At 37.5% G+C, this 27,971-nt stretch overlaps 2 protein-coding genes and 1 long non-coding RNA gene across 15 annotated transcripts in view; all 3 read left to right on the top strand.

The window, feature by feature from the left end:
- The window catches only part of LOC127873555 (E3 ubiquitin-protein ligase MIB1-like), a 123,131-nt gene extending 118,947 nt beyond the window's left edge, over window positions 1-4,184 (top strand). The window contains exons 22-24 of one of the 12 annotated variants that reach the window (XR_008046249.1): window positions 82-465; window positions 564-612; window positions 809-4,184. Coding sequence is in view for 1 of the 12 variants with exons in the window: in XM_052417431.1 (XP_052273391.1) it covers window positions 82-222 (141 nt within the window). In the remaining 11 variants the exon portion in view is untranslated. Of the gene's footprint in view, window positions 1-81 lie in introns of all 12 variants that reach the window. The other 11 variants (XR_008046244.1, XR_008046250.1, XR_008046245.1 and 8 more) reach the window with 11 other exon arrangements.
- A 4,269-nt stretch (window positions 4,185-8,453) lies between these two features.
- On the top strand, window positions 8,454-27,967 carry LOC127873554 (uncharacterized). 2 transcript variants are annotated; one of them, XR_008046238.1, is made up of 5 exons: window positions 8,454-8,522; window positions 22,924-23,071; window positions 24,546-24,734; window positions 25,783-25,858; window positions 27,872-27,967. It is a non-coding gene; the product is annotated as an uncharacterized LOC127873554 (long non-coding RNA). The 2 variants fall into 2 exon arrangements; XR_008046239.1 differs by lacking the exon at window positions 8,454-8,522 and adding an exon at window positions 8,557-9,125.
- LOC127873552 (uncharacterized) lies at window positions 9,132-18,133 on the top strand. Its single transcript, XM_052417430.1, has 2 exons — window positions 9,132-11,744; window positions 11,862-18,133. Exons 1-2 carry the CDS (start codon window positions 10,212-10,214, stop codon window positions 12,858-12,860), a joined length of 2,532 nt encoding a protein of 843 aa, XP_052273390.1. The 5' UTR covers window positions 9,132-10,211; the 3' UTR covers window positions 12,861-18,133.
- Window positions 27,968-27,971: the final 4 nt, after the last annotated feature.

Here is a 27,971-nt window from a genome sequence, read left to right as displayed (position 1 = left end):
TAGATTCGTGTTAACATTTTAGAACCCATGTGTTCATTGCTATATTGTGATATCCTTACTATCTGCAATTGTTTGTTTCAGACATGCTGCCCTGTGTGCATGGACCGACTGAAGAACATGATATTCTTGTGCGGCCACGGCACATGTCAGATGTGTGGTGACCGCATGGCTGAGTGTCCAATCTGTAGGAAACCAGTAGAGAAAAGAATACTTCTATACTGAGTGTCCCATCTGTAGGAAACTAGATAAGAGGGAATTCTTCTATACTGAGTGTCCCATCTGTAGGAAACTAGATAAGAGGGAATTCTTCTATACTGAGTGTCCCATCTGTAGGAAACAAGTCCAGAAAAGAATACTTCTATACCGAGTGTCCCATCTGTAGGAAACCAGTCCAGAAGAGAATACTTCTATACTGAGTGTCCCATCTGTAGAAAAACAGTCGAGAAAAGAATACTTCTACTCTAGGTGTTCCATCTGTAGGAAACTAGTTGAGAAAAGAATACTTCTATACTGAGTGTCCCATATGTAGGAAACCAGTCGAGAAAAGAATACTTCTACTCTAGGTGTTCCATCTGTAGGAAACTAGTCGGGAAAAGAATACTTCTATACTGAGTGTCCCATATGTAGGAAACCAGTCGAGAAAAGAATACTTCTACTCTAGGTGTTCCATCTGTAGGAAACTAGTCGAGAAAAGAATACTTCTATACCAAGTGTCCCATATGTAGGAAACCAGTCCAGAAGAGAATACTAATATACTGAGTGTCCCATCTGTAGAAAACCAGTCAAGAAAAGAATACTTCTACTCTAGGTGTCCCATCTGTAAGAAACTAGTCGAGAACAGAATACTTCTATACTGAGTGTCCCATCTGTAGGAAACCAGTTGAGAAGATAATATTTCTATACTGAGTGCCCCATTTGTAGAAAACCAGTCGAGAAGAGAATACTTCGATACTGAGTGTCTCATCTGTAGGAAACCAGTCGAAAAGAAAATACTTCTATACTGAGTGTCCCATCTGTAGGAAACCAGTCAAAGAGGTTATTCTTCTATACTGAGTGTCCCATCTGTAGGAAACCAGTCGAGAAAAGAATACTTCTATACTGAGTGTCCCATCTGTCGGAAACCAGTCGAGAAAAGAATACCTCTAAACTGTGTGTCCCATATGTAGAAAACCAGTCAAGGAAAGAATACTTCTATACTGAGTGTCCCATCTGTAGGAAACCAGTCAAGAGAAGAATACTTCCATTCTGAGTGGCAAAAAAGTAGTTAAAAGAGAATTTCTATACTGAGTGGCAAAAAAAAAGTTTCAAATAGAAAACTTCCACACTGAGTTGTGGAGAGATGCTACACAATACTTGCATGACCAAAGTCTCTTTGCTCTGCTTTGTTACAACTCCTTATGACAAAGGATCCTGTATGACAAACATCACCTCTATATTTTTTCATGCTTTTACTGTACAAAGGGGACAAACTACCATATACTGTAAAATCAATTTTTGAGGCGTTTTTGTTTGTTGATGTTGTCAGTTGACTGCTAAACAAATATAAACACAAACACAATTAGGAATTACAGATGCAAAGTACTTTTCTTCCCCTTAACCAGAAATCCACATATTTACGCATACAATAAAAATTCATTTTCTATAAACACAACAAATAATCATATTTGAATTTATAAAGAGATATGAAGTAATCCGATTAGTTTTTTGTTTGGATTTATCTGATACAAACCAAACCATCTATACATGTGGTCAACTTAACCTTAACAAAAGTTAAAAAACATCTTTCAGAAAACAATACCTTTCTCTTTTACATTTTTCTTTTAAGCCTTTAACACTAAGATATGTATTTTGACGCATTTGTAGTCCTTTACAAAGTTACATTTATTTAAAAACCTTTCTTACTTCATTCAAGTGTTAACCCTTTACCACTTAGATACCTATTTTGACGCATCTGTAGTCCCTTAGAAAGTTAAATTTAATTAACGGCCTTTCTTACTATATTGAAGTTTTAAAGGTTTCAGTTCCAACCCTTAGATACTGACGAGCAGCAAACAGTATAAAACCTGAACAGACTGCGGGTTAATCGCAGGCTGTTCTGGTTTTATGCTGTTTGCACATAGCCATTTTAACTTTGCTTCTAGGTGGGAAAGGGTTAAAGGCTTCATTTCCAACCCTTAATTACTGATGAGCAGCAAACAACATAAAACCTGAGCAGACTGCATGTTACTCGCAGGCTGTTCTGGTTTTATGCTGGTTTTGACTTCACTTCTTATGGGGGAAATGGTTAAATGCTATTATTGGCATCATGCATTACATTGTTAATTAAACTTGTGTTAATTAAACATGAAGAGAGATTGCATTATTTTACTGCAGATAAGTGGGAATATAGTGCATAAATCATTTAGTATTCTGTCTTTGTTTTAGATGTGAATCTTTCAATCTGTTTGTGAAATAACACTTATGCGTTTTGTGTCATAACATTATTGTACAGTTGTTTGAGCATTTAATTTAACTGTATATGAATATGTGCTTTAAAAATTCTGTTTAATTATTCAGATAAAAGTATATTCATATGAAGTTGTACATAATGAAACTGATTAGTACTCATGGAAGTGTGGTCATGTTTATAGTTTTGTAGGTGGAAACATGTTGCATTTGTTAAGGTATTTTAGGTCCCTACAGTCTGTCTGTACATGTATGCCAGTGAAACCTCATTGTATTTTGTTAACTATTGATATTTGTCTTTAAAAATATGAGATCTGTTTATATTTAGCATTTATCATTTAATTTTCTTTTTCGAGTGTTTTGTGTTCAAGAATGATTCATATAACGATTAATGTCATACATCAAATCGAAGCCTCTATAACGCTCCAAATCAACAAACATTTTGTAAAGTATTTCGTTTAATAAAGTTAACACCTAAACAATTAGTGTTCCTTATTGCAAAAGCCACAATTTCAACGCAAGATGTGGTATGATCACATAGATTTTTTTAGATACAAATTTAAATGCTCGTTTTTATTTATTTGTGACACAATTAATTCCATTTTAATTTCCTGCGAATATATCTATTGATACGACACACGAACACTTAAATAGTACCATGTTAGTGTTCATGTGTCATATGAATAGATATCGTTGTGGGAAATTAAAATGGAATTAAAAATGCGAAACAATAATAAAAGCGATCATTTTGTATCTACAAACATCTATTTTACCAGGCCATATCTGGCGTTGACATTTTAGCAATTGCCATATGGAATACTGATTTTTAATTGTTTAACTTTATTTCACGAAATATTGTACACAATTTTCGTTGATTTTGAGTATTAATGGGGCTTTAAACTTTTATTTAACAACCAGCACAAATATAAGAACCACATTTTGGGAAAATGTGCATGTGCATAAAGTGTCCTCCCAGATTAGCCTGTGCAGTTGGCAGTTTGGTGCCCTTGAGACATTTTATGTTGTTTTTGCCCTGTCTGTTGCTTTGTTGGTTTGAGTCAAACTTTAACTTTTGTCATAACTTTTGCGATATTGAAGATAGCATCTTCAAATTTGGCATGCATGTGTATCTCATTGAGCTGCACATTTTGAGTGGTGAAAGGTCCTTCAAGGTCAAATATATGGGGGGACAAACACATCTTGTTTTCTGAATTTCTGTTTGACAAATCAGAATAATCATGAACAAATTATCCTTTCTGACTCACTTCACATACTTGCATGCACGGACGTCTGTGATTTTGCGTGTTATTTTGTTAAATAAAATGTATATTGTTGTCTATCATTATTAGGTATTACGCATGTATTTATTGCTTTCTAAACACTTAATTGAGTTGAAATATTAAAATATAATTATTATTCTTATGAAAAAATGTACCTTGTATCTGTTTTTGTTGTTGTTATTTTACAAATAACTTATAATCACCTATCATATTTCTTCACAATGGTCTGTAACTTTGTTCAGATGTAATTGTTGTATATTAAAGAATGTCTTGAAATGTTAACGTATATACTTGCAGTTCATCCCTGTCTATTTATAATTAATATATAATGCTTATACTCTCCACAAGTGGAATGATTGTGCGAAGACGAACAATAATTTAAAAAAATATAAAGCCATCTCGTGTGTTTTAAATTAGATCAATTATCAAATAAAGATCGCTCTTTCCAGAATGTGTAAAGCACAATTATGTTACTTATTTTGTCATGTGTATACTCATTAAAGAACAGCATGAGGAAGTTTAATGCAGCGTCTAAAAAAGCGTTCCTAGCCTCAACCCTTTACCACTTAGAAACATAGTTTGACGCATTTGTAGTTCCCTAGAGTTTGATTTAATTAAAGACCTTTCTTACTAGATTCTAGTTGTAAAGGTTTCATTTCTAACCCTTCGATACTAATGAGCAGCAAACAGCATAAAACCTGAACAGACTGCTAGTTACTGGCAGGCTGTTCTGGTTTTATGCTGTTTGCACTTAGCCATTTTCTGAGTGGGAAAGGGAAAAGGACAATTTTGTCAGGCCTACAATGTCCTCGGATGTAGAAATTGGTCAAACTCCAACTCGGCTACTGATAAAAAACGTTCATACTAGATATTAACACATTTATAAATATAGAAATATTGAAATACAGAAACATTACGAAGAGATATGAGAATAATAGTATTAAGTGGAAACTAGGGTGTGTTAGCCTTTCGAGTGGCCGATTTACTAGGGAATACAGGGTCTTCAGTATATTCTAGGGCACACTTCTGGTGCTCACAAAATGAAACCATACAAGCCGAAGGACCCCATAAATGTCGAAATGATCAATTAATACGGTATGTTGGACTGACTGCGAATCTTAATGTATTGTTTACTACGCAGATATTATTCAAACACTTGTGCAATCATACGTCATGTCACAAAGTAGAGTCGCATGTTTTATATTATAAGATATTATGTTAATTTTTATGCCCCCCTTCAAATAAGAGGGGGTATATTGTTTTGCACATGTCGGTCGGTCCGTCCACCAAATGGTTTCCGGATGATAACTCAAGAATGCTTTGGCCTAGGATCATGAAACTTCATAGGTACATTGATCATGACTGGCGGATGACCCCTATTGGTTTTCAGGTTACTAGGTAAAAGGTCAAGGTCACGTTTGGGGGGCATAGGTCTCCGACCGCAGAACACTTGTTTAATACTATTCATTATAATACATGCGACTCTTCTCTGAGCAACATGTGTGCTGCCTTGATTTGATTTGTAGGCAATCTTCAATGCTTTTTCGACCTCGGTTAATTCAGGCTTATTTGGCCCCAATTTCAGGCTCATTTGGCCCAAGTATCCGGCTTTTTCGGCCCTATTTTCAATTTGAATAGATCATTGTTAATTTTATGGTCGATACTCTGTATAACAATGGGGTATTGTTTATTGCATTACTATGTTATTTTTATGCTCCCCCAAAATTTATTTTGGGGGGAGCATATAGTCGCCGCTTCGTCTGTCCGTCTGTGTGTCCGTCCGTGCACAATTTTTGTCCGGGCTATCCTCAGAAACTAATGACCGGAATTCAATGAAACTTTATGGGAAGCTTCACTACCAAGAGGAGATGTGCATATTATCAGCGGGTTCTGGACAGATGGTTTTTCACAGAGTTATGGCCCTTTGAAATTTTCCATTAACTGTACATATAGTGCAATTCTTGTCCAGGCTATTTCTCAGCAACTAATGACCGGAATTCAATGAAACTTTATGGAAAGCTTCACTACCAAGACGAGATGTGCATATTATCAGCGGGTTCTGGTCGGATGATTTTTCACAGAGTTATGGCCCTTTGAAATTTTCCATTAACTGTACATATAGTGCAATTCTTGTCCGGGCTATTTCTCAGCAACTAATGACTGGAATTCAATGAAGCTTTATGGGAAGCTTAACTACCTTGAGGAGATGCGCATGTTATTTGTGGGTTCTGGTTAGATGATTTATTTAGAGAGTTATGGCCCTTTGAAATTTTTAAGTTGCTAAACCATCCACCGTATTATTTTGTCCCAAGTTATGCCCCTCAAGACGTTTCCTTTTATCTGAATATATAGTGCAATATTGTGACAAAAAAAACTTTTGGGAGCATCACCCTTCTCCGACGGTTTCTTGTTATTAAAGCGTTTTCCATCTGGCATCGATGTTTCTTTTTTCATTTGCCTTTGTTGTGTGACGTATGTCGTCGTCGAAATGAGAAATTACAATGCTAGAGGCAACAAGTGGTAAGCGTGTGGCTATGATATTAATTGTTAAAAAAAACATCATTTTGAATGATAAATAATCAAAATATAACGAAAAATCAACTTTTCTGAAAACAAAATTCACTATCTAATATACATATAACAAGGTATCCAACTCAAGATCACCCGAAAACATGATGCATCGCTTTGAACACCCATAACTTCATCAATTGTGCAGCGATTTCCATAAACTCGGTCTCATTCAATGCAAAAATGAATTTCCTTTCTGGAAATGTACATATCTTGTATATTCACAAATGCTGGGTTAAATTTTAAGAAAAAACATGATAAACAACTCGCGTGACCTACTTAACTACGATCAGACCCGATTTATGAATGAAATCTTCAGCGGTCCATACAATCACCGAAAAGCACCAAAAAGCACTCAATTTCTCTCTCTCTACATATATATATATGCAATATATCGTTTCTAGTGTGTGTTAACGAGTTTAATTAGTAATAAATCAGGGCCGGATCCAGAGAGGACCCAGTTGGGGGGGGGGGGGCACAAGAGTTGTTGCGCATATCTAGGGAAGTCCGGGGGCATGCCCCCCCCCCATTACTTCATAATGGTGCTTTCAACATAAAGAAGTAAAAGATAATGCTGTGTATAAATAATGTTAATTTTTTTTTTCCAATTGTGATTGGCATTCAATTGTTCAACAAGAAACAAATACAAACAAACAAACAAATCACAATTTTCAAACTGTTATCAGGAAAATGAACAAGCTATCACTCTCTATAACTTAACACAAGTCATTGTCTTCATTGCTTAAATCAGACTCCAAAATACAAGGCAGTTTCATTTTTCTTGGATTTTGTCTTGCAAATTGCTTGACAATGTCACTAACATTCACATCAATGCCCCTGTGCACTGACATGAGACAGCCCAGTGAGTCTTTCTTCCCCCATTGTTGAACGACAGCTTGTTTTTACATTCCCTAACGTTGAAATGGTCCTTTCGCATTCACAGCTTGTCACTGGAAATGTTGCTGCAATTTTTAATATTGTATAAATGTTTGGGAAAATCGGTCTATTGCATGCTTTTAATGCAGTACTTAATATTGAAGGGGGGTTGGGATCATTTACCCACTTACACCTCCAGCACTCAATGTCTGCCTGAAGTGTTCCTGGTGAAGGGAGGTCATCTAAGTAGTACTCCAGACTGGTGTTGTCCAGGTCCTGTCTTACTGATGGAATAAGGAGGAGTGCAGAAGAAGCCCTCTCATGAAGCGTTGTGAAACGCTCACTAAACTGCTGCAGCAGGTGGTCCAGGAATGGAATGGTTAAAACCCTCTTGTATTATGTTTCTCGAGTGTCTGCTGGGATCGCCTTGGGAATGAAGGGTCCACGCCGACAGCTTTGGCTACTTTAAACTATAAAGTGAACAAAAGTTTACCCTGAAGAACAATGCTGAGAGACTTGATGTACGCCAAGCAACGCAGAGCAATCACCAGGGCAATAATAAATGGGAATGATGTGATGGCGCTCAGAATTCCATTTGCATCAGTCAGTGAGTCCGGGCGACTTTCATTCTTCAATAAAGTTCAATTACTGTCATTTAATTAATTTCTACAATGCTTATATAGAGCAGAACATGCATATTTAATATTTTATTGAAATTGTCTTATTTATCATACTATCAGTGTAAAGAAAGTTGTTAATAAATTTAAACCCAATCTTTTTGTTCTTTCATTGCAATATTTTAGAGTTAAAAATTTAACAAACTGAATAAACTCAACACAATTAACGGATTATAATACCAAAATATTTTTTTTAATAAATTCCCACCTTAACTTAAGGCTGAAGCTCATTAACTTTGGCTCCGAGTTAGTCCAAATAATTAGACGTAAATCGACCTCATATTTATAGGAGTAGCTCCGAGTCTGTCTCTGTGTTTTTTGGTTTTTTGGATACACCAAAAAATCGATCCAGCGTTGTTACCTTTCGCTTCATTGTGATGAAGACAATGCTGTGAAACGCTGTATTATATACCGCAAGAAACGTCTCCATATATAACGTCCCCATGGTTATGCACCCGATCCTGTTTTATTAGCTACTACTAGTAGAAACTTATTAGACTTTTTAGACTACTACTACTAATAATAAAAGATGCCTTTCCTACCGCGGTTAAATTTATTAGCTACTGCCAACACTAATAAAAGATCGCGGTTGGCCTGAATTATTTCGACCAATCAATCAAAAGCACTCTTTACGGCAACAAAGATGGAGGCATCCAGTTCTGTTGCAGTACCGACGGTAGGCTACGTTCTAAATTTCTATATCATGTTGTGATTTATGGGTTTGGTAGAATGTAACCGTGAGCGATTATTATGGGTGTGTAATATTGCAGCACATTAATCCGGGAATCTCTCTCTTTCTGGCAGGAATTCATTGAGATTAGACGTTGATTACTAACAGTTCTTTTATTAACCTTATTTGCGGGATCACTCAGTTTACTCTGTTACGTTCATTGTTACTAGTTAATAGTTTACAGTTCTAAATACTTAGTTTCTAGCAAACTCTAAGGAATAGAGTAAAGAAATCACTTCATTGGCGACGAGGAAAAAGAACAACAAATTCCACGAAAAAATTCGTGTTAATTTTCAAAAGTTAGGACATTTCTCATTGAGTTCAGGATCTTGCGGCTAGTGTATTTAGCCGGCAAACGAACTTTGCAATCTGTGAAAGTGCTGGTGTTCAGGGCTTCTTTGCTCGACATCTGTGACTGTGTTCAGGGCTTCCTTGCTCGATAGTTGTGTACTTGTTATTGTGGGCTTCTTTGTCCAATAACTTGACAACATCCTGGGGACGCAGGCAGAATCTGGCAGAGATTGGAGATGGCAGCATCTCAACAGAAAGGTTTGCAAAGTTTGTTTGGGTTTCACTGTAAGGTATAGATTGAACCATTCAGTGTGGGTTTAAGGCTCTTGGATTGGATAAAATTGGGATCACAGGTTACTGACGGGTAAGGGTGTGGAATTTGCACAAGTTACGGGTCAGGTGATTCCTAATTTTGGGGGGTGTCAAGACTTAAACACATTGATTGGGGAGAAAGAGGGTTATTAAGTGAATACTTACAGTGGGTTAGCATACAGTAAATTTGGGGTATTTTTCATAGCAAAGTCAAATCCTTAATTTTACGGGTGCGGTTAATATTATTTCTCATTAATTAAAACATTTTGAGTGTAATATTGGAATTGTTCGTTTGATGGCATCTGAACTTGTCATTGACGGACTGAAAAGGGACAGTGACGTTCATTTCATTAAAGCGCAACAGCTTGTTGTGCTAATTGATTTGATTTTCAGGCGCTGTGGTAGGTAAGACTGTTTATTGTTTACCTGTTCTGTTTGCGGTTTTGCAATCAGGGTTTTCTGTGCATTTGGTACATTAATGCACAGGAAGGGTCTAAACGCCCTTGTTAAGTAGTTGTGGGTTTGGGGTAAGTCAAACCCGCATGACTGGTTTTGTTGGCGTGATTAATCGTGCTCTAAGTTTTAACGTGCATGCTTACTCACAATTTAATTTAATTGCATGGTTATTGAAATTCAAAGTTTTCAGGTACATCTGTTGACTTGTTCCAATTGTTAACCCTTGTTGTTGACATTTGCACTGGTTTCTATGGTGGGCTGTTAGTGTCTAAACTCATGTAAACAATTCTATGTGGTACCAATAGTGTAATATTGGGGAATCTATGGTGGGCCATAGTGTCATATTTTATGTGTACATGTTAATGGTGTACTGGGTTATTTTGTATGGTGGGCTATGAGGGTCATAAATACTGTGTACCTTTGTATAGTGGGCCATAGATATTGTTTACTGTTTGTGTCATTTGAGTTAAAATCTAGAATAACGGTTAAGGGTGTTATAATTAGAAGGATTAAATGGGTATTGAGTGGGATTGATGAGTGTATTATAAATCTAATTTAATACCGGGTTATTCTAACATGTCAGTACGCGTAAAATATGCTGATGTGAAAGGATTGATGTCTTTGCCGGGTGTGTCTGAAAGGCAGGCATGGAACATTGTCCAGAAACAGCAGAAACATGGTTATCTTGACATGAATATGTTGAGTGAAGACGAGGCAGACGATGAGGAAAGGATTGCGGGCTTCACTTTGTCCCATCCATTCCCGATGGATCCAGCAGCAGTTGGATATCCTAAGAAAGAGGAAACTACTAAACTAAGGAGTTCAGTTGCCAGGGATAGAAAAAGTTGCAACCGCCGTTCAAGAGCTAGAGAGGAGGGCCGCGATAGTCTAGAAAGGCGTCACTTCTCGCGGGACAGGAGCTACTCCCCAAGAAGGTCTTACCAGTCTCCATCTAGAAGTCGCGATGGTAAACATGAATACCATTACAGGAAGCGGAGTAGTTTGCATGATCGCTCGCCAGAAGACTACCGGAGGAGGTCATCCGGTGGAAGACGTCGACATGGGTCGCGGGACAGAGAGAGTGACAGGGATCACTACAGACGGCGCCATGATCATCATAGTGGTCACCATCGCAGGTCCAAGTTTTTTTACTCCGATAGTGACTCGGACTCCGATGAAAAGTATCGGACACTGAGGGGAAGAGAAGAGAAAAGGGGAAATCCAGATAAGCTCCCCAAGAACTTAAGGTATGATGGAAAGTCTTATTGGCTTTCTTTCAAACAGAAGTTTGACAGCTACAGAAGTGTTAACTCATGGACTGATAGTGAGTGTAGAGACTACCTAAATTGGTGTCTTAAAGGAAAGGCACTGGATTTCTTCACTATCACGACACAGATGGGTGATATGTTTTCCTTTTCCGAAATCATGAGGAAAATGGAGGCTCGTTTTGGTGCCAAAGAGCTGTCGGAAACTGCTAGAGTCAAGTTCCAGCAGGCCACACAGAATGCCGGAGAGTCCTTGGAGGATTGGGCTGACAGAGTGCTGACCTTGGCAATACCAGCTTTCCGAAAACTGCCAGAAAAGCATAACATGCAGGAGGCCATTTCAAAGTTTTGCCAGGGCTGTGTGGACAAGGAGGCAGGGAAGCATGCTTGCTTTGGGCGTCCTCATTCGATGAAAAAGGCCATTGACCTTGTACGACATCATCAATATGTTACACAGGCGGTGGATGGTACCGGAATGTCCGATTCGTATGCAGTGACGGCAGTGTCAGGGGAAGAAGACAGGTTACAACGACTGGAGAGGATGGTCGAATGTTTAACATCAACAGTGCTGACATGTTCGCAGCCAAGTCGATCTGGGTCAGACAAAAGGTGTTACAAATGCGGTGAGGTTGGCCATTTTCGGAAGGATTGTCAAACGCAACAAGACGATAAGATAAAGAAGGGGCGAGAGTCAGGAAAAGGCCAGAGTCCTTTAAACTCAAGAAGAGCATTTGACATTGGTCGAACCAGTCCGCCCAAGAAAGTAAAGGGTCAACACACCAGCGTATTCTCTGTTTGTAGGGTTTCTCTAGTGTCGAGCAAGAATACGGAAGAATGTCTTGAGGTAGGGGCTTATAGTCCTCCTCAAGTGCATTTGGTTCCTGAGTTTTCTAATCCAGTTCCGGATGTGTGTGGCCCTTCTCCAGAGGTGATTGGCAATCATAAGGAAGGATGTCTTGAGGTAGGGGCTTATAGTCCTCCTCAAGTGCATTCGGTTCCTGAGTTCTCTTATCCAGTTCCGGATGTGGGTTTCTCTTCTCCAGTGTTGATTAGAAATAATAAGGAAAAATGTCTTGAGGAAGGGGCTTATTGCTCTCCTCAAGTGCATTCGGGCCCTGAGATTTCTATTGAAGTTCTGGTGGACAATAATAAGGAAGAATCTCTCGAAGAAGTGGCTTATTGCTCTCCTCAAGTGAATTTAGTTCCTGAGATTTTAACTCCAGTTCTGGATGTCAAACAGAAGCTTTCAAAGAAAGATGGTTATAGTTGTGAACAGGCTACTGATGTAATATGTTCTACAATCAGTGAAGGTGAATTGCGTCGTTACCAGTTTGACAGCGAAAATGTGGAGATAGCTATCACTTTAAAGGAAGAGTATTTACAGTCAATTGTTGGTATGAATGACGAACATTGTGATTTTCAGGATGATTGTACCCAAGATGAGCATTACCTTGGAAATTTCTCTGACATTGAACACTCAATTTACACAGGAAGTGCCAAACCAGTTAAGCCCAGGATTCGAAGGACTCCTGCTTGCTTGGCTGGGGAAGAAGAGCACCTGGAAAGAATACTAGATGCTGGTGTTGTAACAGAGTCGACAAGTGAATGGGTGTCAGAACCAGTTCTGATAAGGAAGCGCGAGGGTACAGACCGCTGGTGTATTGACCGTTGTGCGTTGAACAATGTGACTGTGAAGGATACCTTTCCACTACCCATTGTGGAGGATTGTTGGTATACGCTGTCAGGGAACATTCAAAGTGGCGATAGGCTGCACTCAGGTGGGTTTACCTTACTCCCTGAGTTGGACCGTACCTCTGGAGGGTTTCCTTTACTCCCGGAGTCCAAGGATGCATCAGGTGGGTTTCCTTTACTCTCTGATGGCAGTAGATGTCCATTATCCATGGATGTCATCTTTGTCTGGGATCCTGGTGGGAAACAGGCAACGGGACCATCAACGTAGTCTGGTCAGACAAAAGGGCTTTCTTGTTTGGTCTGCCATACTCTAGGTCATGGTGATACCAGTTGGAATAGAGGGCTTACTTGTCCCGGACAACTGGATTACAACAGAGTGTATACTGTCAAAGTGGAGGGTCCTTTGAAAAATGGACCCTATTTTAAGTGGTTCACTCGTTTGTGAAGACGCTGGAGCATGTACTGTGTTTGTGTCAGATGTAACAGACAGTGGCAAGTCGCAGTGCTGGGGTTTCTCCTAAGAAGAGTTGGAAAAGGCTCAAGAGGAAGATGGAGGGCAGTTGTTGATTGCAAGTCCAAAGGTGAAGTTTTCTGGATCAACAACGAATGTTTTAGACTGGTGTACGCGTTCAAGTCGAAGGAGGGCTCAGGTGATTAGGAATTGGTTATTCCGGAGATCCCTAAAGCGACGGTTATTGAACTCCATCATGTCATTCCTTCATCGGGTCACCTGGTATCATGGTTCTTGTGTGAATGTTTCACCGACTGACGCACTGGACATAGACAAGTACAGATGCACTTTGTGTAGGCACAATATCTAATGCTGTTAATTTTCTCTGTTTTAGGGCTTCTTTGCTCAATGAGAGGAAAATTATTCAGCTAATGCAGGAGCATTTGTATGGGCTTCATTGTCCAACAAATAGCATTGGTGCATTGGAGGGAGCAAGAATTTGTTGGGCTTCTTTGTTCACTAATGAAAATATGTTTCCTGGAAAGATTCATGACATTTGTTAGGGCTTTGTTGCTCAACAAACTATGAAAAGGCTATTAGTCACCCTACCCCACCTCTGGCTGGAAACTTTTTAGTTAAAGTGGGGAGGAGTGTTGTGATTTATGGGTTTGGTAGAATGTAACCGTGAGCGATTATTATGGGTGTGTAATATTGCAGCACATTAATCCGGGAATCTCTCTCTTTCTGGCAGGAATTCATTGAGATTAGACGTTGATTACTAACAGTTCTTTTATTAACCTTATTTGCGGGATCACTCAGTTTACTCTGTTACGTTCATTGTTACTAGTTAATAGTTTACAGTTCTAAATACTTAGTTTCTAGCAAACTCTAAGGAATAGAGTAAAGAAATCACTTCAATCATCACGATTAAGTTTTGGCGTATCTGCATGTTTATTTAGCGACTGAAGACAATAACGATTGCTTTCACTGAAATATTGTTTCAAGGAATCTGATTGTGCTATAGACGTCTATTTTGGATTTAAGGCGTTATTATTTTCGACTGACCTACTTTCGCTAGGTCGATCTACACAATACTTTTTACTCAAACCAAACTGAAATGAAAACTGCTGGTGGTAGTACCCTAGTATGGTTAGCAACAATTGTACTTTAAGACCGGGATTTCTTTACCAGAGTATCGTATCGATATATTCATTTGTCAATGTTTCTCTTGTTTCATGTTTCGTCCTCTAGCCTTTCGTCCTTTGTTTTTTAAGAAAAGCATTTTAACAAATTTCATCAAACTTCTAATTTGCCAAATCTTTAGATATTTTTCCATACCCCACTATTTTAATGTTTCGTTTTTACCTACTCTACTGTAAACACAATAAAATCAAAATAAAGCATAAACACAAACAAATTTAATCAAAGAAACTAGGCTATTAACAAATCACAAAAAATCCTACCATATAAGTTATGCTTGGGCGAGTAGTTATATATGTGGGGCGAATCCTTATATAATAAGGGGCGAGTTTATATGGGGCGAGTCGTTCCCTATCTGGCTACATTACTAGTTCTTTATGAATGCTCTGAGCTTGTATGGGTGCATACGGAGTGTCAATAGCTGTGAGTAACTATTTCACAACTGTGTTTATATTGTTTCTAATATTTCACATTTTCGATTAAATGACCCACAGCCTTTTCACAAAATGACCAGGCTAGGGCATCTTCACAAATTTTGGTGAAAAACCCATGCAGTCCCATAATACACTGCTTTTTATATCCCCCACCAACAAGGATATGTGAATCGCAGCCATCCGTCCGTTCCAATTGTGTCCGGAGCATAACTTCATCATTTATAAAACCAGTTTTATTAAACTTGCTACAAATGTTCCCCATCATTAGATTATGTGTTACCCTTAATTACCAGGTCCCTGGCCACATCCAAGGTCAAGGTTACACTTATAGGTCAAATGTCTATGCGGTCAAATGTTTCCATCCAGTTCATGTCCATAGCATAACTTCATTTATTAATATTAAGCCAATTTCATTAAACTTGCTGCGAATGTTCCCCATTGTTAGATGGTGTATCGCGCTAAACAACCAGACACTACCTCCAAGGTGAAGGTCACACTTAGGTAAAGCGTCTTTATATGGTACAATGTTTCCATCCAGTTCGTGTCCAGAACATGATGTTGTCATTTATTAGGTGAATTTCATTTAACTTGGCACAAACATTCGGCACCATTATTCAATGTGTCTTGCTTAAAGGGTTTCCTGCCTCCAAGGTAAAGGTCACACTTATATGTCAAATGTCCATAATGTTCTACACTTATTTATGTCAAGAGCATAATTTTGTTATTTTTAGCTTTTGTCCGTCGTGCGTCGTCCATCATCAACATTTTGCCTTGTGAACACTCTAGAGGCCACATTTATTGTCTGATCTTCATGAAATTTGGTCAGAACATTTGTCCCATTGATACCTCGACTGAGTTTTAAACTGGGTCTTGCTGGGTCAAAAACTAGGTCACTAGGTCAAAAAAAAAGAAAAACCTTGTGAACACTGTAGAAGTCACATTTGATGCCCAATCTTCATGTAACTTTGTCAAAATGTTTGTCTAAATGATATGTTGGTTGAGTTCAAAAATGGTTCCGGCCCATTAAAAAAAAAACATGGCTGCCAGGGGGCAGGGCAGTATTTCTAATATGGCTATAGAGAAACCTTATGAACACTCTAGAAGTCACAATTTTTGCCCAATCATCATGAAACTTGATCAAAACATTGGTTGCATTGATATCTCGGACGAGTTCGAAAATGGTCCAGATCGGTGAAAAAACATGGCCGCCAGGGGGCGGGGCAGTTTTCCTTATATGGCTATGGTAAAACCTTGTTAACACTCTAGAGGCCACATTTATTGTCCAATCTTCATGAAATTTGGTCAGAAGATTGGTCTGTATGATATCTTGGATGAGTTTGAAAATGGTTGACTTACGTTTGCCTGAAAAACATGGCAGGCTGCCAAGGGGCATTTTTCCTTATATGGCCATATATGGCTATAGTAAAACCTTGTAAACACTATAGAAGCCACATTTATTGTCCATTCTTAATGAAATTTGGTCAGAAGATTGGTCGCAATGATATCTTGAATGTGTTCAAAAATCGTTAAGTTGGCTTGAAAAACATGGTTGCCAAGGGGCGGGGCATTTTTCCTAATATGGCTATAGTAAAATCTTGTTAACACTCTAGAGGCCACATTTATTGTCAGATCTTCATGAAACTTGGTCAGAAGATTCATCCCAATAATAGCTTGGACGAGTTCAAAAATGATGCAGATTGGTTGAAAAACATGGCCGCAAGGGGGGCGGGGCATTTGTCCTTATATGGCTATAGTAAAACCTTGTTAACATTCTAGAGGCCACATTTATTTTCCGATCTTCATGAAACTTGTTCAGAAGATTTGTCCTAATGATATCTTGGATGAGTTCGAAAATGGTTTCGGTTGCTTAAAAAATATGGCCACCAGGGGGCGGGGCATTTTTCCTAATATGGCTACCGTACATTCGCGGCCATAAGTCTACCTCGGCCATAAGTCGAGGGGTATAATGTGGCTAGAAAAACTTGGTTTTTTGCCTTGACTCTGCCATAAGTCGGGGGGTAAATTTCCTCAATATCTCAGACATGTTTAAGTGACGTTTTAGTCATGGTTCTGAGGGCTTTTGCACTGGCAGTTGACATTTTTTGGGATATTAATAATAAGAATATATTTAAAACGAAACATTCAACGTTTCAATTATTTATTATCACGAAAAATATATTTTATTGTTCAAAATCATAATAACATATCATTGATTATTTCGAACTTAATATATATATTTCACAAATCAAAATTAGTTTCCCATTTAACGTAATAACTTTCAGCGTGTATTATGAGCAGATATTTTTGTATTCAAATATTAGTGCTATTGATGTGAAAATTCGTTAAAATCTTGAACGCAGAAATTCATTATATGGTCAAAATAATTGTAACTTGCTCTCAAATAATCAAAAACGCTTTCGCCATTTTGCATGAAACACGTGAATTTACCAACACTCGCATCGCTTGCTATTCGGCTGTTATATACATATTCGTAAATCACGAGATACCCGAGGAATATTTTCTGCATTCTGGAAAAACGTCTTATCTAATAATACTAAGCCGCTAATCGAAAGCAATTGTGTTTTTAATATGTCCAATTACACTTTTGAATAATCCAGGGTGAGTGCGTTATATTATTATAATCAAACAATGAATGAAATCTTCACTCAAATAAGATCTATTTATTTACGAAACGATTATGCATAAATTGTGGGACAGTTGTGAATAAATCAACGATTAAACCACACCTTCATCCAATCAAAAAATATACCATGTGAAGTTGAACAATAGCGATTGGTTAAAGGCGTATCTAACGATAGAGTAATTATTTTTGATTGGTCAGAAGTAGTTTGTAGAAGAACCGTTGTGCATATCATTAACGGATAACTATTTAAGGCGTTACGCGATAAAGACAAATGATCAAAAGGATGCCAACACTACACTTTACACTTTGATCTTAGTCAAAAGGCTGAGAAGCGATAATTGGTGGCATAAAGACACCTGCACCTGTTGACAGTTTGTATTTAAACGGATTAACTTTAAATGGGTACAAGTGTCAGCAGTCGATTTTCTATTGTTCTTAGCAGACAACGGACGATGTATCAATAGACAAATTGCTATGTATAAATTTCGCCACTTTACCGTACGTCACAAATGTTAATATTTTTGAAGTTATTTTTACATGTTTTTATTTGGACTTATTATTACGAAGATTAATGAATTAAAAACCAATGTAAACATGCAGTATTTTGTTATCGGCGGACATTTAAGTAATAGACGAGTCGGCCTTACCGTAAACAGTCATCATTCCTCCGCTTCGGAGATTTATTACTTTGAAAAAAAAACGGCACAGAAATATGTTTTTTTTAGTACCTCATCCATAAGTCGAGTTGACTTTTAAAGTCAATTTTGGGAGCGTTTTTAGGTCGACTTATGGCCGCAAATTTACGGTATATATCATGCTGTAGAAAAACCTTGTTAACACTCTAGAGGCCACATTTATTGTCCGATCATCATGAAACTTGGTCAAATGATTTGTCCCAATGATATCTTGGATGAGTTTGAAAATGGTTCCGGTTGGTGGAAAAACATGGCCGCCAAGGGGGCCTGGCATTTTTCCTTATATAGCTATAGTTAAACATTGTTAACACTCTAGAAGCCATATTTATTGTACGATCATCATAAAAATTTGTCAGAAGTTTTGTCCCAATGATATTCTGGACAAGTTCAAAAATGGTTCCAGTTGCTTGAAAAACATGGTCACCAGTGGGTGGGGCATTTTTCCTTATATGGACTTATGAATCTTCATGAAATTTTGTCCATATATTTGTTTAAATGATATCTTGGATGTGTATGAAAATGGTTCTGGTCTGTTGAAAAACGAGGCAGCCAGGGTGTTCACTAGTCATGAAAGTTGGTAAGAACATTTTGTTCTAATGACATCTTGGGCTGCACAGAACAGGTCAGTTCCTTTGAATCTCAGGTGAGCGACTTTGGGCCTTTCAGGCCCTCTTGTTTAAGCAAATTTAATTAAACTTGGTACAAATTTTTCCCATCATTAGAAGATGTGTCGCGATATAAAGCCAGGTCCCTACCTCCAAGGTCAAGGTCACAAAGGGCGAATGTCTATACATTGTACAATTTTTAGCTCACCTGAGCACAATGAGCTTTTGTGATCGCTTTTTGTCCGTTGTGCGTTGTGCGGCGTCAACATTTGCCTTGTTAAATCTTTAGAGGCCACATTTATTGTCCAATCTTCATGAAATTTGGTCAGAAGATTGGCCCAATGATATCTTCGATGAGTTTGAAAATGGTAATGTTTGCTTGAAAAACATGGCTGCCAAGGGGCGGGGCATTTTTCCTTATATGGCAATATATGGCTAAAGTAAAATCTTGTTAACTTTCTAGAGGCCACATTTATTGTCCAATCTTCATGAAACTTGGTCAGAAGATTCATCCCAATAATATCTTGGACGAGTTCGAAAATGATGCCGGTTGGTTGAAAAACATGGCCGCCAAGGGGCGGGGCATTTTTCCTTAAATGGCAATAGTAAAGCCTTGTTAAAACTCTAGAGGCCACATTTATTGTCCAATCTTCATGAAATTTAATCAGAAGATTGGTTTCAATGATATCTTGGATGAGTTTGAAAATGGCAACGTTTGCTTGAAAAACATGGATGCCAAGGGGCGGGGCATTTTTCCTTATGGCTATATATGGCTATAGTAAAATCTTGTTAACTCTCTAGAGGCCACATTTACTTTCCGATCTTCATGAAACTTGGTCAGGAGATTTGTCCCAATAATATCTTGTTATCTCAGGTGAGCGACTTTGGGCCTTTCAGGCCCTCTTGTTTGTTTAAGTTATCACCCGTCTTGTCGCGTTTTTTTTATAGCTTTTCCGACTGTGTCGGCAACTGAACATACAGCATCGTTTAAGATCTTTTCTATAATGTCTTTCTTAACATTCAACTTCAGCTAACTTTGCAAACAATATGTTAAAAGCGTGTTTTTGCACGCTTTGCAGTTTTTAGGACTCTCTCTGGGCGCTGCCATTGTTTTTTGACAGATAGACTGTGCACGCCGCTTTTATTGGAAAAAATAGCTTTGCAAAACAAACCCGATAACCATTCAATATAAGCACCTAAAAGATCTTTATTACGCAAAAAGAACTCAATAAAAATTGATACGAACCGATGTAAAAATAATATTCGTAACTTGAACTTGTAATTCTTAATGGTACGCCAAGATTTTAAAATAAATACGTAACGGACTTGAAAATAATTCGTAATTACGAAAATACGACCCTTATCTGGAGTTCTGAAATATGAGTTTTAGATCCGATTCCAACACTTTTTATAATGACTTGCACTGAATTGTAATGACCTGTATTGGGTTGTTTTGTCCTGAATCAAATTATTCGATGCCAAGGCCCTGTTGGCGGAGAATATGTCTGCAACTGTGAAGTTCTTGTTTTATTTTCAAAACAACCTGTGGCTCTCAAAAGGAAAATTTTTAGCTGATAATCAACAGAAAAGATATTAATAAGGTATAGATCAATATGAATTTCATTTATATGGTGAACCATCATATATTCGCATCCAAAAGCTGATTGAATAAAGCGTTTGTGATTATAAAAAAGTGGGTATTTGGAATGAATTTAATGAAAACATCTAAATGCTAGGGGAGAAATCCGTTTTAGGAAACTTGTATTTTGCTAGGGGAAACAGCCTGTGTTCGGCTGTAAAAAATTGGGGGAAAATTCACTGATATAAAATTAAATTATTAAGAAACTCCCAAAACATTATCAGGAGAGAACACCTTATTATCAACAAAAAATCCCTTATTTAAGGCAAATGACCATTTGCCTAACAGAAAAATAAAAAACAGAACATTAAAACATAAAACACAAAATGTGACTAAATCTGGCAGTGATTTTTTTGCTTTTATTATACCCCCAAAAACAAAGTTTAGGGGGGTATATAGGAGTGAGCTTGTCGGTTGGTCGGTCTGTCTGTCTTTCGATCCGTCCGTTATTAGTGTCCGCTCTCCAATTCAAGTTGTTTTCATCCGATGTTCACCAAACTTGGTCAGATGTTGTATCAAGATGATGTCTAGGTCAAGTTTGAATATGGGTCATGCCGGGTCAAAAACAAGGTCACGGGGTCACTTAGTGTGTTTTAAACATTTAGCATGGAGTCCGCTCTCTAATTCGAGTAGTTTCCATCCGAGCTTCACCAAACTTGGTCAGAAGTTGTATCTAGATGATCTTATGGCCATGTTCGAACATGGGCCATGCCAGATAAAAAAACTAGGTCATGGGAATATCAGTGGTAATTTTGAGCAAATAAATCACTGTCTGGGAACACGGTCTGACCTTGGAAAGGTCAATATAAAGCACTGGGAGGTTAAACAGATTTGAGAGATCCCAACCTTGGTCCAGCAATATACATGTAGTGAATGTACTAATTAGATATAAGAAAAGACACAAAACAAGACAACATTGAAAACTCAATGTTTTTAGAAGCTTGGGTCACCGCCTTGGAAATGTCAAAGGGTCATGTACGCACTGCCGGTTTAAACCAGTTTTAACCAGTTTACAGGGATACCTAACCTCAGACTTGGTCCACAATTGACCATCGTACAAACATGTGTAAATAAACATTGACTTCATAGCATTCCTGTTCAAACAAGCAAATTCGTTGAATTGATATCCACCGCCAATATGCTTAAGGACACAAAAGTGTTTTATTTGACACTACAAAAGCATTTTTTTAAGATACAAAGGACCATAACTCTGTTATTAACAGATGTTGTACATTGCCATTTAGCGTGTATCATATATATACTCATACCAAGTTTCAAGGAAATCTGCCAAAGCACTTCCAAGATATGGCTCCAGACACAAAAGTGACGGACAGATGGAAAGACGGACGGACCAAAAGATGGAAGGATGGACGGACGGACAAGGCCAAAACAATATCCCTCCGCCTATAGCGGGGGAAAATTAAACAGAAATACGAGAGAATAATAATTTTATTGATTTAATTACACAATGGTTTCATGTGAAGCACCAGAACTGCAACTATTTAAGAAATGATGATTTGAAGTAAATACGAGTATGTACATAATTTAAGGCCAAGCCCAAGGCAGAATAATCGTCCAATTGTAAGGTTGTCCAACGAGAGCTGTGTTTGGTTCATTCACTTCTCTGTTATTGACACTGTTTGAGTACTCTATCGGCTACAGGTAGTTAGGGTGTAGGTCACGATTCAGCTTTTTTTTAGCTCACCTGAGCACAATGTGCTCATGGTGAGCTTTTGTGATCGCCTTTTGTCTGTAGTGCGTCGTCCGTTGTGCGGCGTCAGCATTTGCCTTGTTAACACTCTAGAGGCCACATTTATTGTCCAATCTTCATGACATTTGGTCAGAAAATTGGTCTCAATAATATCTTGGATGAGTTCGAAAATGGTTACAATTGCTTGAAAAACAGGGCTGCCAAGGGGCGGGGCATTTTTCCTTATATGGCTATAGTAAAATCTTGTTTACACTCTAGAGGCCACATTTTATATAGTCAGAAGTCTGAACTTGGTCAGAAGATTCATCCCGATAATATCTTAGAAGAATTACAAAAATGATGCTGGTTGGTTGAAAAACTTGGCTGCCAGGGGGCGGGGCATTTTTCCTTATATGGCTATAGTAAAACCTTGATAACACTCTAGAGGCCACATTTATTTTCTGATCTTCATGAAACTTGGTCAGAAGATTTGTCCCAATTATATCTTGTTATTTCAGGTGAGCAACTTTGGGCCTTTCAGGCACTCTTATTTAAAAACATTGCATGTTCTGTGCATTTCCAAAAAGGAAAACCATTTTGTCATTTAATAAGACCCAGTTCATTCACTGCACAATTTATGAAGTTATGACTTCTTAAAGGGGGCAACATAAAAACAGCACCCTCCTATTTTGCTCTTGATCTTTCCTTACCTCAGATGTGGAAGGACCTCATAAACTTATTTTGAAAGTTTGCGTTTCCTTAAACTTACTCTATTTTTCACCATTTAAAAATTCAAGAACACATAATAAACTTAAAACAATGTTTGCCCACATGTTGGTCTGGCCCCGCAACAGTCCATATTCTTTCTCTCATACTGCTACCAATGTTCTGCCAAGAGTGCATTTTATGTATAATCATTTGATAGTTAACTATCTTAACACAAAATTTAAAACTCGTAATTATCTTTATGCAGGTAGGACTGCCTAAGGATGGATCAAACAATATTGGAGGTGCAATTTGCGGCATACCGAGGGACACTCAATTACCCCCATGGCAGGGCAGGACCCCCCCCCCCTGGCCCCCAGTGAATGCCGACTTGTTCTTTTCTGCAATGAAGACTTGTAAGTATTCCACATTGTGAAAACTGGTTCATGGGTTTGTTTCTGGAGTTGAAATTATTGTTTGTGAAATTGTGAAGTAGCCTGCAATCAGCCGCTGTTTTATTAGGTGAAAATGCCCTGTATCTATGAACACTTTCAACACTCCTAAATCAACTGACCATATTTGGATCTTTAAAATTACCTACTTTTGCACTTTAATTAAGAATTATCAAATTCTTGGTATACCAAAATGGTGCATTTCATATGACACCAATACTGCTTGCTACAAAGCTTTCACAGTTGCATGGATTTTATCTTTAAACCTTTTCAAAGACCCACATCACTCAAATTCAGTTGATCTTGACATTGACCTATTTTTTGCACTAAGACTTCAAATGGGCAAATGAATTGATACTGATCCGGCTTCCACCAGGGGTGTCACCATTTATATTTATATTTTAATTTAGGGTCACTGTCACATAACCCGAAATTTAATGTTAAAACCCTTTCATGCCTTAGAAATGTTTGTCATGCTTTAATAACCTTTTTGCGCTTTGGTCATTTTAAAAAACTTTCAAAAAAAAATTGTTTTAAATTAGTGCATGTTCAATGTTACAAGGCATTCAATTTTGCTATAGGTCAGCCCCTGTTTCAACATGGAATGTTGAGTTTCTCTGTGGACACTGATTTATCAGGAGCATGCTACTTAGATACTAAAGGCTTCAACTAGACTATTTAACTGTGAGAAAAGTGGAGCTTGCCATCTGCAGATGGCAATTGTATTATCCTACTAATGTAACCATTGGGAGAATTTTATAGAACCATAGTTTTTCATCTTTGCGTATGTTTTCTGCCATGTCTTAGAAGCTTTTCTTATTTCTTCTCAACGAAAATGCATACAGTCGGAAAGAAGAAAACTTTAAAACTTTTATACATATGAGTAGTGTTCTGAGAAAACTGGGCATAATGCATGTGCGTAAAGTGTCGACCCAGATTAGCCTGTGCAGTCCGTACAGGCTTATCAGGGACGACACTTTCCACTTATATTGGATTTTTGCTAAAAAGAGACTTCATTTAAACGAAAAATGTCATAAAAGCAGAAAGTTTTGTCCCTGATTAGCCTGTGCGGATTGCACGTGCTAATCTGGGACAACACATTACGCACATGCATTAAGCCCAGTTTTCTCAGAACAAGACACATATATACCCATACTTCAAGAACAGTCCCTAGGGGCTATACTGAGACTATATATCATGTCTTGATATGTATAAATATGATTAACAATGAAGACAGAGAAATATAATAAAGTTTGATGTTTTACATTTCAAATACCGGTAAAAAAACAACTGTATGATTATGTTTTGAAGATTATTTAATTGTACTATATCTATACAAGGAAATTGTTGCTACATGTAGTTGGACATGTAGATTGTTATAACTACTACTTTACCTTAAGTATTGCTGCTCATGCGAGTCAACGTTCCTGCATTACAGGTTTAGGGACGTCTTGGCATCTAAGTGCAGATTTTGAAGCAAATGTGACATCAACCCTCTAGACCGATGAGAGAAACAACACTGAACTTAAATTTCGGATATAACCCTGAACAATTGTCATCAATCACATGACATGCTGCTCACCACTAGAGGAAGACCCCTATTGAATTTGGCTTTGATTCCTCTAAGGTAAAGGTCACATACATACTTCCTTTATGTGACAGCCTTGTTGAAGGGATATCTTAAGTTCTGTCTGTGACTCTTCCTCAACTAATTTGGATTAGTTGTTGCTTACCACTAGAGGAAGACAGCTATTGATTTTGGCGTTAATATCTTGAAGGTCCATGTCACTAGGCCATATTATTAATTTTCTTTATTAGCAACCTTGTTCAAGTGATTTTTTCAGTTCTTTATGCCAAGACGAAGACTTCTATCCATTTTGGTGTTGATACTCCAAAGGTCAAGGTCACATCTTTACCCGGTATATGGTTTTGTTGTATGAAAATAGTGTCTGAGAAATATACTTAAGTACCTCTTGACACTCTCAACCTAAGTTGCCTGTAACTAACAGAACACAAGGTCAAGCTCACATTCTAACCTTTCTATTTCATGAAGTAATTTCTCATCTGTCCTGGGAACACATAATATGATAATTGTATTTTCATGTTTTTTGCCAAGAAATTTCTATTCAGGATCTTTTATTGTATGGTAGCATATGAACGTACTATTGTACTGTAAATATGCATTTAGGATGGCATGCATGTTTCACAAACATTTTTCATCTGTGATATGAGGCTACTTTGTGATTAAATTGCAATTGCTGCACAAACAGGACAAATAATGATGTCCCCCCTCCTTTTATATGTAGGAATACATTTTAAAAATACCATAAATTTCCTAATTTTACGTGTAATGGCTATACATTTTATAAAAAGCAATCCTTTATTGATGGACTCTTTAAAAAAATAAAAAAAATAATTCACAACATGGTCCTGGTAGAATTTCTTTTCTGAAAATAGTGCCATTTAAAGACATTAACTAAAGTGCACTTGCTCATACAGGTTTTCTCGTGCACATTTTATTCAAGAAGGTTTTACTAGAACTTTAATGTTCCACTGCACGCAAGAATTGTCATTATGAAATGACCCCTTTCCTATATATACATATCAGGGTTCATTTTACGAATGAATACTAAGTATTGTTAAATTATAATATTTATACATTAATTAATTTACAGTAACTGACCAGACACTATAAGGTCCAGGTGCTGATAAAATACACAAGATCAAGTCCTGGTGTACTACACCCTACAGGTATTGGCTTGTGATAAAAGGAGTGGCATGGTTGTACTTTTATATAGGAGAAATATTGTGTATGACATGCATTAAGAAAAGAGATGAATTTTTATGCCTAAAGGCTGGCACATAATTTTTAGCTCGGCTGTTTTTGGAGAAAACCCGAGGTATTGTCATAGCAAGCTCTTCGTCCGCCGTCCGCGTCGTGCTGAAACCTTGACATTTTGCTCTAACATCAAAGTGTTTCCACCTACAACTTTGAAACTTCATATGTAGATGCATCTTGATGAGTTCTACACGCCACACCCATTTTTGGGTCACTAGGTCAAAGGTCAAGGTCACTGTGACGACAAAAAAAAATATTCTGACAAACTTTCATTTATTCAAAATTGCACCCACAGCCGAGCGTTGGCACCCGTTATGTGGTGCTCTTGTTTTAATCGTATGTTGGTCAGTACGTCTGTCCACAATTGTGTGTCTCGTTTATATCTTTACAACTTATGGATGGATTTTTAAATAACCTAGCACAAATGTGTAGCATAGTAAGAGGAAGTGTCACGTGCAAGGCCCTGGTCCCTGTCTCAAAGTTCAAGGTCACACTTAGCTTTTTAAGGTCATATTTTAAGATTCTACATTGATTGGCCTGTTTGGTCGATATCTTTGTCATTAATGGATTTTAAAATGACATGGCACATATGTAAAGCACAGTATGAGGAAGTGACGCTTGAAAGACCTAGGTCCCTAGCTAAAATGTCAAGGTCACACTTAGACTTTCAAGCTTACCGGTATATTTCATGATTGTGCATTTATAGATGTGTCCAGTCCATATGTTTGTCATTAGTTGATGGTTTTTAAAATACCTTGGCATAAATATGTAGCACAGTAAGAGGGAATGTCGGGCTTAAGACCATCCTTATCTCAAAAATCAAGGTCACAATTAACCTTTTAAGGTATTATTTTAAGTACATTGATAGGCGTGTCCTGTCCATATTTTTGTCATTAGTGGATGGATTTTAAAATAACATGGCACAAACGTATAGCACAATATGACGAAGTGTCATGCGCAAGACCCAGTTCCCCAGGTCAAAGGTCAAGGTCACACTTATACTTTCAAGATCATATTTCATCATCGGCATTTAAAGGCGTGTTGGGTCAACATCTTTGTTATCAATGAATTGCTTTTAAAATAACTTGGTACAAATGTGTAGCACAGAAGACGAAGTGACACGCGTGGCTCAGGTCTCTTTATGGATTTTGCATTAAGAGGTGCAGCTGGTCTGTCGTGTGTTTGACCAAGGTCCCTATCCCAAATGTCAAAAACCCAGCGGGGGCATGTGTCATCCTCTGGAGTCAGTTCTTGTTTTGTCACAGAATACTAGTATTTTAAAAGAAAGTTCTTACGGACATAGAGATTACCATGTATTTAAGCTGGTATATGACTATCTATAATCTTATGGATATTGATGCAAATTGTCATTGATGACATGGCTAGGTCATGGTCACGAAGAAGTGGGTGAACCTTGTTGCCTCTAAAGACATGGTTAAAGTAAAGTTGTGTTTGGACCACAACTTTGTCAAGCATTATGTGATTGTAAAATAAATTGGCGCAATTGACCACTATGATGATATCGAGATGAGGATGTCGCATGAAGCAACCATTTTGTTTATTATTTTTTTAACAATTGTGTGTTTTAGTTTTATTTGGTTAATTGTACAAATATGAATAAGCATGACACGTTTTTATTGTATAATATATGTTATTAATTACCAGAGTCCCTTTAAAATTAATGTTTAATATGATTCTGTACACTTTCAAGTTTTGTTGGGATCAACTTTAGATTTATGGCCTCTTAATTGATGGTAATTGAGGAATTTTGTATGTACGGAGCCATCGCATAGAATTTTATTAATTCAATTAAATTTAATATCATCACACTGGTTGAGATTAAATGAATTTTTTCAGTTCATTGATTGTTTGTTTAAATAAGTTCCATGTGCTATAATTTACTTGACTTTAAATGTCTCTTTCAGTGTTTCTGGCGGCTGGTGGAGCGATTAAAGAAAAGCCATGCTAATGTTGCAATGATATGTATGCTAAACAAAATAAATAAATTAAAAAAAAATGTTTTAA

The sequence above is a fragment of the Dreissena polymorpha genome, chromosome 3, assembly GCF_020536995.1.
Source record: "Dreissena polymorpha isolate Duluth1 chromosome 3, UMN_Dpol_1.0, whole genome shotgun sequence".
Taxonomy (NCBI): domain Eukaryota; kingdom Metazoa; phylum Mollusca; class Bivalvia; order Myida; family Dreissenidae; genus Dreissena; species Dreissena polymorpha.
Note: the sequence above shows the minus strand (reverse complement) of the source record. Positions and strands in the feature narration are given on the sequence as shown.